Genomic DNA, 17,141 nt, shown 5'->3' with positions numbered 1-17,141 from the left:
TTCACAAATGAAGGGGGCATAAGGTAGAAGATTTGGGGTGACCATTTAATACTGAGGTGGGTTGAACTTATTGCAAAGAGTGATAATTCAATTTGTACTGTTGTCTTTGGTGTATCTTATTGCTGCAGCAAGTAAACTTTTTGGTGCATCTGTGTTGTACTTAAGTCAAGGGAATAAACTCTAATAATCACAATATCTGGAATTCTCTATCCCAGAGGGTTAGAGGTGAGAATCACTGGCATTTTTAAAGGATTTTAACACTCTCGAAAAGCTTTCTTCCTCTGAGTTCCTCCAGCAGATTTATTCTGCCGCAGATACCCGGCACCTGCAGTCTCCACGCATCTTCCATTGAACAAGATCAGTGAATTCTGGGATATGCTCCACTGGGAGAGAGGAGGAAAGAGGGCCCATGGCAGACCATCTATCATTAAACTGATTGGCGGAGCTGAAAGTGCCTCCTCCAGCTCTTCTGCTCCACACTGCAGGAAGGGAGTCCACAAGCAGAAAGTTGGGGGTTGTGAATTTCAGCCCGAAGTCTCAAGCGGAGAAACTTGGGCGGGTGCCCATTTCTGCACTCAGAGGCACTCAGAGCCCCAGTTGTCCAATGAGCCCCTCAATTAATCCGAATTCAGATGACACAAAGACTGGTGGGGGTGGGGGGGGGGGGTGGGGAATGGAGGGTGAAGTGGAACAGCAGGAGGGCTTTCAAAGCTTGCAGAAGAATCTGGACCAGCTGGAAAAATTTGCTGCCAAGTGGCAGATGGAATTTAACACAGACAAGTGTGAGGTGTTGCATTTTGGAAGGACAAACCAAGGTAGGAATTAGGGGATATGGGGAGAAGGCAGGTAGGTGGAGTTAGGTCATAAATTAGATCAGCCATGATCGTATTGAATGGTGGAGCAGGATTAATGGGCCATTTTTGGCCTACTCCTCTTCCTACTTCCTATGTTCCTAGGACATACACGGTAAGCGGTAGGGCAAGGGAGATTTGATAGAGGTTTACAAAATGATGATGTATATAGCAAGAGTAAATGAAAATAGCCTTTTTCCACTGAGGTTATGTGAGATACAAACCAGAAAACTTGATTAAGGGTGTAAGGGGAACTAGGCGAAACTGCTTCATGCAGAGAGTAGTGGAAGCTGCCAGTTAAATGGTGAATGTGATTGTTAAGAAAAATTGGACAGGTGGGAGAGGTATGGAGGGATGCAGAGTGGGTGCAAATCAGTGGGACTAGGCAGAATTACAGTTTGGCACAGACTAGAAGGTTCGAAAGGCCTGTTTCTGTGCAGTAATATTCTGTGGTTTGATGGTTCTGTAATCTAACATCCCTGGAAAGCTCCCACCGATCTCATCACTGAAACAACCAACCACAGCCCTGCCCTCAGCAGACCATCTCCTACCCATGGTCCACTCAACTCTCCTCAGTTTCTACACCCTCTTGACAGCTTAAGGTGGTTGAGGAGGTGGTGGGGGGGGGGGGGGTGGGAGGGAGAGGCAGGGGGGAGAAAGTTTCCAAATATCCACCGAGTTTTCTATGCAGAGATTTTTTTTTTAAATGGGTGGTGCGGTTAGCGCAATGATATTACAGTGCCAGTGACCCGGGTTGGAATCAGAAGGAATTCTCCTTGTGTCCGTATGGGTTTCCTGTGGGAGCTCTAGTTTCCTCCCACATTGCAAAGATGTTTGGCGTTTGTAGGTTAATTGGTCACATGGGTGTATTTGGGGCAGCACTGGTGCTCATGCACCAGATGGGCCTGTAACTCATGGAATTTCTAAAGTTTAAAAAAAATAATGAATAATATTGATTCCTGACTTTAAAGTATAATCACAGAATCTAGTTTCTCCACTTCACCTCAGTTGCTCTCACAATTTAAACTTGATTACAAAGTTTAAAGCTCATGTGGATGGCTACTTGGATAAGAAAGGCACAGAGGGCAGGTGCTCCTGAGGCAGGCAGGTGGGACTGGCATTGATGAGCATTAGGGTCAGCAAGGACGAGGTGGCTGAAGGGCCTGTCACTATCTTGGATTCTATATCAAGCTGGGTGTCCACTCCCTCGCACCCTTACCCGCTCAACCCCAGCTGAGCAAACAGAGGGGTGGGATGGGTCCTTTAATATGTTGGCTGCTGTCCCGAAGCAGAGGGAGGTACAGGTGAAGATAACAGAGGGCAATCTCCCTGAGCAAACCTCATCAGAACAAAGAGCAACCATTTTTCTAGTCAGTACACCCCAAGCAACTCATCGACGCTAAGCTCAAAGAGGTCACGTGGAACTCCCAGGAAATTCATCACCCGTCATGTCGTTCATTCTAGAGCATAATCTCACCGACTTCCAAAGCAAGCAGTGCCAGTTCACAATGGGTAACGGCAGTAGCCACTAGGCTGGGGATCCATAGTCTATTACCATCTATTACCATCTATTACCATCCTATCAGACTGAATGTTAGGCACTGCACAAAGTGGATGTGATTGCGGCCTGCTTTACAACACCACTGAGACAAATTAGTGCTACTCTCTCCTTTCCCCACCTAAAGCAAGTTGAGAGATTGTACCATGATCTCTTTACAGTCCTGCTTTCTCTGCTGGTCAAATCGGGGTGTATATATTTCATAAATGATTATTATGCTATCAGTAGCTATCAAATAATAATGGACCTCCTAATGAAACACATATGTTAATGCCAGCTAATGGATGAGAATTGGTTGTCTCCCTGGAGACCATATCTGTGTAATAATGTGTTAGTGTTCGAAAGAGCTCTAATGAGCAGTGCAACGTGCAGCTCGATTCATCTGTTAGCTGTCAGGGTTAAATGGAATGTTATTCACTTTGTAACGAATGTGGTTCTTGCACTCACGGCTTGCTGAGGTGTTGAACATGGGCTGCCTTTACCTGTAGATGATGCAGGCACAGTCCCGACAGGTCCCACAGTTTGCAATGTCCTGGCCGGTGTGGTAAGATTGTCTCCTGGAATGCAAACCACACAATTAATCATTGATCTAATGGCGATGCACACACACACACACACACACACACACACACACACACACACACACATAAATCTATATTCACAACACATACACACAATGTATGGTGATACACAAAAGCACCCATATACACCTACTCAATCTCGTTCTCTCTCTGCCTCTTTCTCTCACACTCACACACACACCCCACACACCCATGCTCTCTCTCTCACACACACACTCACTTTCTCTCTCTCACACACACATTTACGCTCTCTCTCACACACACCGTGTATATACATACATGTGCACGCTCTCGCTCTCTCACACACATTCATGCTCTCACACAAACACACATATCCTGTACGCAAAGACTTGCACTCTCTCTCTCTCTCTCTCTCTCTCACACACACACAAACACAAGCACCCTCCCCACTTCTGTGATTAACATTGCCACATGGAGCTGAGGTTAGACTCACTTTTACACCAAATTTCATTTGCTTAAGGAAGAAACTGCACTGATTTTTCATTACCCCAGACCTACCCACTTCCAACCTATGAATCACTTTGCGAAGTACAGTCACAGTTTTTATTTCAGGAAGTATTTAATTACAACCAATTCCAGACCAGCATTGGCCCTCGCAGCAAGTGGAGACATCCAAGGGGGAGAATGTTGTCAGCGCTAAGTCCATGAGGTTGGGTTTATTCCTAACAGAGGAATTTTGAGGCATTTGTGGGCGAGAAATTAAAGTTAATTGTGATAATCAAAAGATATTTAGACAGGGACATCGATGTGAAAGGAAAAGCCCCTGATCCAGGCAGCACCCTCGTGCCCAAAACGTCCCATGGTAGGGGAGTCAAGGACAAGACGGCACAAATTCAGGAGTGAAGGCGCCCATTTAAATAGAGGTAGAGGAATTTCTTCAGCCAGAGAGCGGTGAGCACCCGGAATTTGCTACCATAGGCGGCTGTGGAGTACAAGTCTTTGGGTGTATTTAAGGAAAAGATTGGTAGGTATCTGAATAGTCAAGGCATCAAAGGTTATAGGGAAATGGGACTGAGTAGGAGAATGGATCAACTCATTGATGAAATGATAGAGCTGGCTTGAAGGCTGAATAGACTGTTTCTGCTCCTACATCTTATGGTCTTGTGGTCAATCTCTTATCCTTTCCAAAGCCTCCACCTCCTTCCCATAATGAGGTGTCCAGAATTGCTTCCAGTGTGGCTTAACCAAAGGGTGAAACTGCTGCAACATGTCTTCCTCACTCTTCTACTCAATGCAAGCCCAGCATTAGATATGCCGTCTTCACCAACCTGCCTACTTGGCCACTTTTAAGGATCTATGGATTTCGGCCCCCAGATCTTTCTCCACACCAATATTTTTTAAATGTCCTGTCATTAATTACGTACACTCCTCTTACATTTGGAATTACATTTATGAAATCAAAGCTCCCATTTTTGGCATTGTGAGCAGTTCTATTATCTGTTATTTCAACCGAGAGATTAACCTCAATATCACTGAGAGCTGTTTTGAAGCCATTTAGCTTTATCCGGTCCAGACATATCATCCTAATCGGTTTGCGTTTCAAGCATTTTGGATCAGCTCCAACCCATTTTCCCTAAGGGCTGGAGTAATCCTCTTAAAGACGTCCTCAGGGATTTGAGAACATCGGTGAGAAGGATTGACTGCCATGTTAATTGCTCGATCTAGTGCTGGATCATGAAGGGCATCCATTTCCTGGAGTTTATGAGCAGTGCAAATGACCCCAGCCCCTGTCCACACAGATTAAAAGCCCAGGCAGTTTTATTCCTCCATCTGTTTACTGCTCCGAACCTGACAGATCTGCACTGAAGATAGATGGTGAAGAGGCCAAAACTGGATCTATTCTGGGGCCTTCATGACGATGCAATCATGAAGAAAAGGCACGTCAGCGGGAATACTTTATAAGGAGTTTGAGGAGATTTGGTCTGTCACCAAAGACTCTTGCAAATATCTACAGGTGGTCCAACCACCCAGTCAACTGCCATCAGCTCCGCAAAGCCCTTGAACGGTCCATTAAAGGAAACAACGGGAAGTAACAAGGAAATACTGCGACCACGGGATTGTGCCCAAGATGGCGGCAGCTATGATTGCCAGCAGCCACGAGGGGTTACAGACGCTATGGAGCTGGAGGACTAGCGCAGGGCACCAGAAAAAGGGTAACCATCCTCTGTCTGAGGAGAAGCAGACAAGACGACCCTCGGGACGGTGACCACAGTGGCGGACCTGTGAGGGGTCTCTGCGGCTGAAAGACCAATGCTTGCAGTGGGCTACTGACCACTCAAGGTGAGGAAACCCTCGGAGGATGTGGGCTACTGGAAACTGGTGTCGGGAGACTCGTGCCAGGCTGCAGACCGCTGGGTACTGGTGCCAAACTGGCTGAAGGGTTACCAGGTATCGAAATCAGGATGGAAGGTGGTGCTGAAGGGTTCCTGATTGTGTTGGAGATTCAGATCTGGAGCCAATGTTTTGGACTTAATTCTGTGAGGCTGTGGAGGCAAATCTACAGACACTCGGTGACTCTGGGGGTTTCTCTCTTTTGCTTCTCCTTCTCTGACTGTAAGAGGCGTTCAGGCAATTTCTGCCGATGATTAATCTGTCTGCCTTACAGCAGGCAAAAACAATTTCATGAAATATGACACTGTTTTATTACTAGGACAATAAATTGAATCTTGAATTTATTCTAGGCGAGGAAAATACATTTCTGCAATCAATTTGGGATTAACTGGGACAGAGCAAAGGGAGCTTTTGAACAGGAGAAATAACAGGTGGGAATGGTGCTTTCAAGGAGACAACACAGGCATTATGGGCTGAATGGCCTGCTTTTGAATTATATGATATGGTTTTGTGGTAATTGACCTACTAGAGCAGAAAGCATCAGGGTTAATTCCTCAGTTCAGAACTTGGCCTCATCTTGGCCACATTGAAACAGTACGGAGTCGGTGCATGACCGTGGAAGTTAACATTTGAGGTGCGAAACCCAGGAGCTGTTGTCACAGAGTAAATAAAACTTACACGTCATTAAAACTAACTGCGCAAGCACAAACTGCCTCAGGGCCAAGGTCTGTTTAGAAATAATAAATAATGGAGCCATTTAAAGGGATACAGGGAGCAACACTCTCCCTCTACCACCTTCAACTCTCCCTCTACCATCATAACATTTCCTCCATCCCCATTCGATGTACACCTACCTCCATCAATACATCCCCCTCCACTACCCCATTCCCTACCTCCACCGGTACACTCCCCCATACGTGGCCCCTCCATCACCCCATACACTCCCCTCCACCACCCCATACCCTCTACCTCCATCACCCCATACCCTTCCCCCTCCATCACACCATACGCTCCACCACCCCATATACTTCATCCATCCACCACCCCTTAAATTCTCCCCTCCACCATCCTAAACACTCTCCCTCCTCAGCATATACATACCATCTGTCTATACTGAACACTCTTTCCCTCTAACACCCCATCCACTTCCGCCCTCCCTGCATCACCCTGAACATCCTCCTTCTGCCTCTGAATATATTCCCTCCACCACTCTCTACACCCTCCCTACATCACCCTATTCACCTCTCCCTCATCTCCCTCAACACCATCCCTCCTCCACCACTGCTGGGCTGAAAATGAGTTGAGGATTTGATAATCTAGACTACAAGGGCAGAGCTACCTCAATGGAGTGTGCGGTCTGCCTTTGCTTCTATTTCTAACGTTATTTCTCTCCCCTCCACAGAGCAACTTTATCATAAAGTTATTTTTGACCACAAATCTTGCTTGTCTGGTTTGGGAGAGAACCTGAAATCTTGTGTAACTCCATCACACACACTTGCCAAAGACAGCGCTAACAGATTCCATTAACGTTGTGTTTTGTAAGTGTACATTTTCCCAAAGAGCTGTTAATTTCCTTTGATGGATTTTATGCTTGCTAGGGTGAGCAATGGTAATTGTAGAGAAGGGATTGTTCTTGCTTTGCATTCTAAGAGACTGCCAGAGTTTCCTCACTGTCCTTGACCTCCCCAACTGTGGGCATTCTTGTCTGGTGGACATTTCCCAAGGAATCAGGTTGCTCTGTTTGCACATGAGCCCATAGCCAAAGAGATGGCCAATCATCCCATCAAGCCGATGTCTGAACAGTTATTCCCCAAAGTTCTGAAGATTCTTCCTTTTGAAGTATGAACCGAAATCCACAGTGTCACACAAAAGAAAATTGGGGCCATCAGCACATCTTATCTCTGCTGACTTTAAAATATTAATCTGTCAAAATCCCATTGACCAGGACTTGATCTGTAGACTGCAATGTCTCAGGAATTTAAATATGTTCACCTGAGAGCCCGCAATTTTTTCCTGAGGCATTACACACCACACTTTATCTCTGTGACACCACACCCCCCAATATGTGACACTACACCCCCCCCCACCACTTTGACTCTGTTATACCACACCACAGACTTTGCCTTTGTGACACTACACCCTGCACTTTGTCTCTGTGACACTACACCCCCCACTTGGTGACACGATACCCCCCCATTTTGTCTCTGTTATACCACACCACAGACTTTGTCTCTGTGACACTACACCCTGCACTTGGCCTCTGTCACACTACGTCCCACACTTAGTCACCGTGGCACTACACCCTGCACTTGGCCTCGGTCACATTACGTCCCACACTTAGTCACCGTGGCACTACACCCTACACTTGGCCTCTGTCACATTGCGTCCCATACTTAGTCACCGTGGCACTACACCCTGCACTTGGCCTCTGTCACATTACGTCCCACACTTAGTCTCCGTGGTACTACACTCCACACTGTCTCAGTCACACTACGTCCCAAATTTTGTCTCCGTGGCACTGCACTCCACACTGTCTCAGTCACACTACGTCCCACACTTAGTCACCGTGGCACTGCACCCTGCACTTGGCCTCTGTCACACTACGTCCCACACTTAGTCACCGTGGTACTACACTCCACACTGTCTCAGTCACACTACGTCCCAAATTTTGTCTCCGTGGCACTGCACTCCACACTGTCTCAGTCACACTACGTCCCACACTTAGTCACCGTGGCACTGCACCCTGCACTTGGCCTCTGTCACACTACGTCCCACACTTAGTCACCGTGGCACTACACCCTGCACTTGGCCTCTGTCACATTACGTCCCACACTTAGTCTCCGTGGTACTACACTCCACACTGTCTCAGTCACACTACGTCCCAAATTTTGTCACCGTGGCACTGCACTCCACACTGTCTCAGTCACACTCCGTCCCACACTTAGTCACCGTGGCACTACACCCTGCACTTGGCCTCTGTCACAGTATGTCCCACACTTAGTCACCGTGGCACTACACCCTGCACTTGGGCTCTGTCACAGTACGTCCCACACTTAGTCACCGTGGCACTACTCCCTGCACTTGGCCTCTGTCACATTACGTCCCACACTTAGTCACCGTGGTACTACACTCCACACTGTCTCAGTCACACTACGTCCCAAATTTTGTCTCCGTGGCACTGCATTCCACACTGTCTCAGTCACACTACGTCCCACACTTAGTCACCGTGGCACTGCACCCTACACTTGGCCTCTGTCACACTATGTCCCACAATTTGTCTGTGACACTACAATCCACACTGTCTCAATCTCAATACGTCCCACACTTTGTCTCCGTGACACTACACTCGCACTGTCTCTGTGACACGACACCCCCCACTTTGCCTATATGACACTATAATCTGCCCTTTGTCTTTGTGACACTCTACCCCACACTCTTTCGCTTACTATAAAAACATATCTTACATTAGAATATAAGAAAGTAAAAGCAGAAATGAACCATTTTGCTCTTTAAGACTGCTCCATCATTCCATCATGTACTGATCCGATGACGGGCTCGTCTCCACCCACCTATCTCTTCCTCATATCCCTTAATTGCCCCACTATGTAAAAATCTTTCCTACCTTGTATTCACTGAGGTCGCTTCCACTGCTTCAATGGGTAGCGAATTTCACAGATTCACCACCCTCTGGGAAAAAAAAACGTTCCTCCTAATCTTCCAACTCTACATGTTGAGTCTATGTCCCTCATTTTAGTCTCATCTACCAATGGAAAACACTTGTCTATGTCTTACCTAATCTTATGTTTCTAGAAAATCCCTCACGTTCTTCTAAATTCCAGCGTCTACAGTCCCAGACGACTCAAACTTTCCTCATAGGCTAATCCCCTGAGCTCTGGATTCAACCTGGTGAACCTCCACTGCACTGTCTCCAAAACCAGGACATCTTCCTCAAGTAAGGAGACCAGAACTGTACACAGTCCTCCAGATGTGGCCTCGCCAGTACCTTGTACAGATTCAGCATAACCTTCCTGGTCCTAAATTCAATCCGTCTAGCGATGAAAAAGGCCAACATTCCATTTGTCTTCTTAATAACCTGCTCCACCTGCAAACCAATCTGTTGCGATTCATGCATAAGCACTCCCAAGCACACAGAGGCACAAGGACAGTTTCTTCCCTGCTCTCATCAGATCCCTGAATGATCAATGACACTGCGTTACTTTGATTTTTCCTACATTATTTTCGTTAATTTTTGTACTGCGACGCTGTTGCAAAACAATGAATTTTTGTAAAGTCTGATTCAGATTCCGATTGTCTATAAATCTGTCCAAGTACCTTTTGAATATTTGGCCTTCTTCTATGATTTCCTCTGGCAGTCTGTTCCAGATAGACCACCCTTTGAGGGCAAGAATTGCCTCTCAGGTCCCCTCTCAGTCTCTTCCCTCTCACCTTAAACCTTTGGCCTCTCATTTTAGAATGATCTTTCGGGCGTCCTCAGCAGTTAGAACAAGACTATTACAGCGGCAGCCACCCAGGCTCGAATCCAGCAGTGTCTGTAAGGAGCTTGTTGGTTCTCCCCCTGTCTGCATGGGTTTCCTCTGGGTGCTCCAGTTTCCTCACCCCCCCCTTTCAAAACGTGCAGAGGTTGTGGGTTAATTGGGGTATTTGGGCTCATGGGCTGAAGGGCCTGTTTCCATGCTGTAGTTTTAAACAATTTTTTAAAAAGAAAATAACCTTGGAGAAACGCTGAGAGCATTCACTATATCCACGTCCCTCATGCTTTTGTAACGTATAACAATTACAGCACGGAAACAGGCCATTTTGGGCCTTCTAGTCCGCACTGAACTAAGTCTTCTCCTCTAGTCCCACCTACCTGGACCCTGCCCATGACCCTCCTTTCCCCTCCCATCCATATACCTATCCAATTTTTCCTTAAATGACAAAATTGACCCTGCCCCCACTACTTCTCCCAGAAGCTCATTCCACATGGCCACCACTCTCTGAGTGAAGAGGTTCCTCCTCAGGTTACTTCTAAACTTTTGCCCCTTAATTCATGAGCTCTTGTTTTAATCTCTCCTACTCTCAATGGAAAAAGCCTATCCACATCAACACTATCTATCCCCCTCATAATATTAAATACCTCTATCAAATCCCCTCTCAACCTTCTATGCTCCAAAAAATAAAGACCTAATCTGCTCAATCTTTCTTTAAAATCTAGATGCTGAAACCCAGGTAACATTTTCGTAAATCTTCTCTGCACTTTCTCTACCTTGTTGATATCCTTCCTATAATTCGTTGTCGAGTTGATGTATACGTGGGGAAGTTGATGTACACGATGTGGTCCAGCGCAAGACTGACACCTCCAGGCTTGAATGCTGGGCTTATATACATCACTGCTTCTGTCACATGGACAGGAAGTGACATCACCAGTGACACCATCAGCCAAGATTTTGGATGCAGGTCAATTTCCCGCGTTTTCCACAGGACTTTTGTTAAAGATTATTCACTCACTGGATATGGGGGTCGCTAGAATATATTGCCCATCCTTAATCACTCTTAATTTCTCCATTTTAGAGGCCAGATAAATTAAAATACAGGCTAGACTGGGTATGAACAGCAATTTTCCTTCTGTGGAGGTGTTAGTGAACCAGACATTGAGATGAGGATGAATGGTGACTTTATAGGTATTATGAGAGTCATAGATCAGCCGACATCTTTTTTTTTTCCGGGTGGCAATGGCCATGACCAGAGGACATCTGTTCAAGGTGAGTGGAGGCAAACTTAGCAAAGATGTCAGGGATACTTTATTTTTTTTCTCAGAGTTCAGGGTTCCTGGAATGCGCAGCTGGGGACATTCAAACGACTGGATAGAACCGTAGAACATTACAGCACAGAAACGGGTCCTTTGGCCCTTCTTCTCTTCTCTTTGGCTTGGCTTCGTGGACGAAGATTTATGGAGGAGTGATGTCCACGTCAGCTGCAGGCTCGTTTGTGGCTGACAAGACCGATGCGGGACAGGCAGATACGATTGCAGCGGCTGCAGGGGAAAATTGGTGGGTTGGGGTTGGGTGCTGAGTTTTTCCTCCTTTGTCTTTTGTCAGTGAGGTGGGCTCTGCGGTCTTCTTCAAAGGAGGTTGCCGCCCGCCGAACTGTGAGGCACCAAGATGCACAGTTGGAGGCGAGATCAGCCCACTGGCGGTGGTCAATGTGGCAGGCACCAAGAGATTTCTTTAAGCAGTCCTTGTACCTCTTCTTTGGTGCACCTCTGTCTCGGTGGCCAGTGGAAAGCTCGCCATAGAACACGATCTTGGGAAGGCGATGGTCCTCCATTCTGGAGACGTGGCCCACCCAGCACAGTTGGGTCTTCAGCAGCGTGGATTCGATGCTTGCGGACTCTGCCAGCTCGAGTACTTCGATGTTGGTGATGAAGTCATTCCAATGGATGTTGAGGATGGAGCAGAGACAGTGCTGATGGAAGCGTTCTAGGAGCCGTAGGTGATGCCGGTAGAGGACCCATGATTCAGAGCCGAACAGGAGCGTGGGTATGATAATGGCTCTGTACACGCTGATCTTTGTGTGTTTCTTCAGGTGGTTGTTTTTCCAGACTCTTTTGTGTAGTCTTCCAAAGGCACTATTTGCCTTGTCTATCTCTTTGTCAATCCTTGCATCAGATGAAATAGTGCAGCCGAGATAGGTAAACTGGTTGACCGTTTTGAGTTCAGAGTGCCCGATGGAGTTGTGGGGGGGCTGGTAGTCATGGTGGGGAGCTGGCTGATGGAGGACCTCAGTTTTCTTCAGGCTGACTTCCAGGCCAAACATTTTGGCAGTTTCCGCAAAACAGGACATCATGCGCTGTAGAGCTGGCTCTGAATGGGCAACTAAAGCGGCATCGTCTGCAAAGAGTAGTTCACGGACAAGTTGCTCTTGTGTCTTGGTGTGAGCTTGCAGGCGCCTCAGATTGAAGAGACTGCCATCTGTGCAGTACCGGATGTAAACACCGTCTTCATTGTTGAGGTCTTTATTGGCTTGTTTCAGCATCATCCTGAAGAAGATAGTAATAGTCCCACCCACCTGCACCCCCACCATAGGCCTCCATACCTTTCCAACCCATGTGTCCGTCCAAATTTTTCTTAAATTTTAAAATTCAGCCCGCATTCACCACTTCAGTTGGCAGCTTATTCCAAGGTCCCACCACTCTCTGTGGGAAGATGTTCCCCCTAAACCTTTCCTCTTTCATCATTAACCCATGTCCTCAGCTTTGTATCTCTCCTACCCCAGTAGAACAAGCCTACCTACATTTACTCTACCTAGACCAGTGGTCCTCAACCTTTTTCTTTCCACTCACATCCCACTTTAAGCATTCCCCATGCCATCAGTGCTCTGTGATTAGTCAGGGATGGATTCAGGTGGGATGGGGTGGGACCCAAAAGTTTGAAAACCAATGATCTAGACTCCTCATATATCTATCAAATCTCCCCTCAGTCTTCGACACTCCAGAAAATAAAGTCCTAACCTGCAGGGAAAGTAGAGAGTTATGGGCCTTGAAGGAAGATCGGGAGTGGGTTTATGAGGGCATTATGGACCAAAGGACCTGTAGGGTTGCATGTTCTATAAGAGGTAAATTCTCAAGCACTGCTGAGCTTACAGTAATTGGCTGGAATTGGTGGCCGTGGGGCTTTCACCTGTGAAGAGCAATTATAGTGCATTTTGTTCCTCACACGAGCTTTGAAGAGAAGACTGGCTTCTCTGTGATGCTCCCATGTTGACCTTGAGTACCATCACCATTTGATTGGCTGAGGTGATCAAAGATCACTTCTGCCCACAGCTGGTCTCCCATTTCCAAAATGAATGGCAGAGAAATGAAAAAGAACTGGGAGGAGAAACGAGACGGCAGAGAATAACGCAGGTCAAGGATAGTTAGGCAGGGTATTAGCATATTGTAATGCAGGGAGAGAGATGTGTGAGGAACATATGGGTTGATGCTGGATATGGATTTTTAGTTCAACAGTAGGAGTTGATGGGCATGTGAGAGAGAATAAATAACAGAAAAAAAACAGTAAATGAATCAGAACTCTGTGGGCCAGCAGATCCTCAATGGGTTGAATAATCGAGCTGTAAGATAATATACACTATGAAATATGAATTTAAAGACAGGAAATATTGAAAGCCTTCAGTAAGTCAGGAAGCAGAGGGAAACAGAGTGCACAACTTCAGCCGGGGGTGATGAATCGATGGAATTGGTTGCCACAGGCAGTTGTGGATGCCAGGTCATTGGGGGCTATTGATAGAATTAGACAAGGTATCAAAGATTGTGTGGAGAAGGCCAGGCAGCGGGGCCAAGAGGGAAAATGGATCAACTCGTGATTGAATGGCAGGGCAGAATCGATGGGCTGAATGGCCCATTTCTGCTTCTCTGGTTTGTGGTCTCACTTTTCTTTGGGCCAATGAATAATGTTGGTCATTCTCAACCCATGATTCCCACTCAAAACCCTTAGCAGATACTCTCCTGTGTGGCTCAAGATCCAGTTTTTGTTTTTGTTTCAGGTTTGCAGCGTTTGTGGGTTTTAGCTCTTAGAAGAATGGGAACCATGCATTCAGTCCCTCGATTCTGCACCATCTGCCAGGACAGGTGGGATTCTCAACACCTCTACTTCTCAAGTTCCAACATCCTTGACCAACAATGATCTGCCAATCACGGTTTAGATATCTTCAAATGACATCCCCCCCCCCCCCCCCCCCCCCCCAGTTTCAACAGGGTTTGAGGAAGGGCATCCAAAATTTGCAATGCTATATGATGCAATATTTCGTGAGCTCAGATCTAATGCTCGATCTTAAATGTTATGGTTAAGCTCCTCATCGAATTGTATACTGCCAAAGCAGGCCCTTTGGCCCATCATATCCATTTTAGCCTTTTTTTTCCACAATCTGCTTTTTTACTCGCATTAGAACTATATCCTTCCATGCCTTGCCCATTATACAACTCTAGTAGAACTTTATAAGCCCTTCAGCCCACGATGTTATGCCGACCTATGGAAATATGCTCCACAACAATCTAAATCTTTCCAACCTCACACTCATAACCTTCTATTTTTTTTGAATTCACGAGTCTGTCTAAGAGTCTTTTGAATGTCCCTATTGTACCAGCCTCCATCACAACCCCCGGCTACGCATTCCAGGCATCCACTATTCTGAGTAAAAAATGGCCCTCTGACATCTCCCCTAAACTTTCCTTCACTCTCTTAAAGAGATGTCCTGTGGTAATCGGCCTGTGAACAAGGTGATGGCTGTTCACCTCATAATCTTTTCATTTTTACATTTCTCTATTTAAAAAAAAATTTGAGCATATAGCACAGTAACAGGCCCTTCCCGCCCATGAGCCCGTGCCGCCCAATTACACCCAATTGACCTACAACTCTGGTACATTTTGAATGGTGGGAGGAAACCGGAGAAACCCACACAGGCACGGAGAGAATGTACAAACTCCTTACAGACACCGTGGGATTCGAACCCTGGTCCCGATCGTTGCCGCTGTTAACCGTGCTTCCTCAATATACCTTACCACTCATCCTTCGCCGCTCAAAGTAACTCTTAACTGTCGTGAATGCATGCGACTCCCCCACTTCCTCTGGCAGTGAGTTACTCTTGTACGAAGAACTTTCTCCTCAGATCCCCTTTGAATCTCCTTCCTCGCATCTTAAACCTCTGCCCTCTCTTGTTTGGCACCCTTGAGTGTGGAAACAGGACTGGTTATCGCTTACTTTATATTTAATGTGATGCCTTAAAAAGTCACTGTTTTACTGCATGTTTGCTCTACTCCCTGATTTTGAGAACAGATAGTTCCTGATTTATGATGGTCCGACTTACAAAGTTGCAATGATGTGAATCCACACTTTCAATTTCGAGTTCCGAAGTGTGCCCGTGCTTGCAATATGCGGCACGATTCTAGGCGAAGGCAGCATCGTGCAAGAGTAGTGTACAACATAGTCTTTCGGCATGCTGACTCGGTCATGCTTGCAGTCTCAACGTTTAATTACTGTATAAAAAATGGTAAGTGCGGCGGTATTCTTTTACGAGTTACATTTTTTTTTACTTAAAATGGGTACGCCAGGACGGAAGCCCATCGTAGGTCAGGGATTACCTGTAGCTTTCTTACCTTGACTCACTGAGACCCCTGGCTTCCTCGGGATCACGCTGAGTTTGCATAGTAATTTATAAAATGGACCAACTGGACACTCATTGTGTCAGCTGCCAAGTGCAGTACTTTGCTAAAAGGTGCACAAACATGTAGAAACTCCAGAGCAGATGACCGCCGATGTCAGAAATCTGATGTTCAAAAACTGCAGAAAATCTTAGCTGGCTAGTCAACATTTATGGAGAGAGAACCAGAATTAACATTTCAAGCCAATGACCTATTGTCTGACTCAATGTGATGGTTAATAAGACCATAAGATATAGAAGCATTTAAGTAAGCCACTTGACCCATCAAGCCTGCCATTCCATCCTGAGCTTATCCATTCTCCCACTCAGCCCGACTCCCCATAACCTTTGATACCCTAACTATACAGATACATATCAACCTCTGTCTTGAATGTACCCAACGGCCTGGCCTCCACTGCCGCCCATGGTAGCAAATTCCAGCATTCTATGGCAAAAGAAATTCCTCCAGCTATCTGTTTGCAAAAGCAGGTTCCCTTTGTGAATGCCTCATTCATGGGTTTAGCTCATCTGTTTGCTGTGTCAGATCATCAGTCTCTTGTCCTTAACTTACACCGATGTCCTTTGCCCAACGATTAATTGAAGCTTTTAAGCTCCGAGCTTAAATGGGATCTGGATAGTTTTGACCCGGGCTGAACTCTGATGGGAGTTTCAGATATCGGAGAACTCACATTAAAAAAATGAGTCCCTTGCAATGTATCTGACTGATAAAAAAACTGAAATTGACATTAGAATATCCTCTGTGCTATTTCAGTGCAGCAGCTAAGCTGATTAATTTGAATACCTTTGAATTTTCAGAACGTCACTTTAGGCTCTCCTCGGCATAGTTTACAGTGCTAGGACATTGAAATGTTTTAAACCCGAGCCATCACTCTAACTGACCATGTAAAGGGAAAAGCCTGGTGACACTAGAGAAACTCAGGAGGTCACGCAGCATCCATGGGAAGTAGAGGGTCATCAATGTTTCGGGCTTGAGCCCTTCAGCAAGGTATGAGCAAAAAGCAGGCAGGAGCCTGAATAAAATGGTGGGGTGGGGGAGGGAGGGGGAGTAAAGGAGAGGAGGGAGGAATGGGTAAGGTGAACAGTACAGGCTAACAGAAAAGAGGACACAGGTGGGCACAGATTGATGGGTTAAAAGAGAAAGAAGTTGAGGGGATGAGGGTATAGCTCTGATCGGAGAGGGAAGGGAAGGAGGTGAAAGGAGACAGAGAAATAGGGGAATTGAGAGAATCGGGGGAAATTGATGGTTGGAGAGTGCCCAGATTTCTCGACGTGGACAAGTTTGGCTGAAGGGCCCTGTTTCCATGCTGCAGAACTCTTTGTCTGATTCAATGCCCATCTGAAAGCGGGAGAAGATGAGGAAGTACAACGTGGCATGCCCCACGCTGGTTCACGCAGCGTTGCGGTTAGCACAATGCTGTTAACAGTGCCAGTGGCTCAAGTTCGAATCCTGGGCTGTCTGTAAGGAGTTTGTACATACTCCCCGTGACCTGCCTGGGTTTCTTCCATGTGCTCCAGTTTCCTGCAGCCCTCCAAAAACGCACATCAGTTGGGTGTAATTGGGCTTGGGCACCAAAAGAGCCTGTT

At 46.4% G+C, this 17,141-nt stretch overlaps 2 protein-coding genes across 4 annotated transcripts in view; one reads left to right on the top strand and one right to left on the bottom strand.

Moving 5' to 3' along the window:
* LOC138756974 (dedicator of cytokinesis protein 2-like) overlaps nucleotides 1-17,141 on the top strand; it is a 1,510,503-nt gene that overhangs the window by 769,915 nt on the left and 723,447 nt on the right.
* The window catches only part of LOC138756975 (INSYN2B protein-like), a 94,857-nt gene that overhangs the window by 74,446 nt on the left and 3,270 nt on the right, over nucleotides 1-17,141 (bottom strand). For 2 of the 3 annotated variants that reach the window (XM_069923501.1, XM_069923502.1), the window contains exon 2: nucleotides 2,892-2,966. In XM_069923501.1, the coding sequence (XP_069779602.1) occupies nucleotides 2,892-2,966 (75 nt within the window). Of the gene's footprint in view, nucleotides 1-2,856; nucleotides 2,967-17,141 lie in introns of all 3 variants that reach the window. The other variant, XM_069923503.1, reaches the window with a different exon arrangement.

Source organism: Narcine bancroftii, chromosome 3 (assembly GCF_036971445.1).
Source record: "Narcine bancroftii isolate sNarBan1 chromosome 3, sNarBan1.hap1, whole genome shotgun sequence".
Taxonomy (NCBI): Eukaryota; Metazoa; Chordata; class Chondrichthyes; order Torpediniformes; family Narcinidae; genus Narcine; species Narcine bancroftii.
Note: the sequence above shows the minus strand (reverse complement) of the source record. Positions and strands in the feature narration are given on the sequence as shown.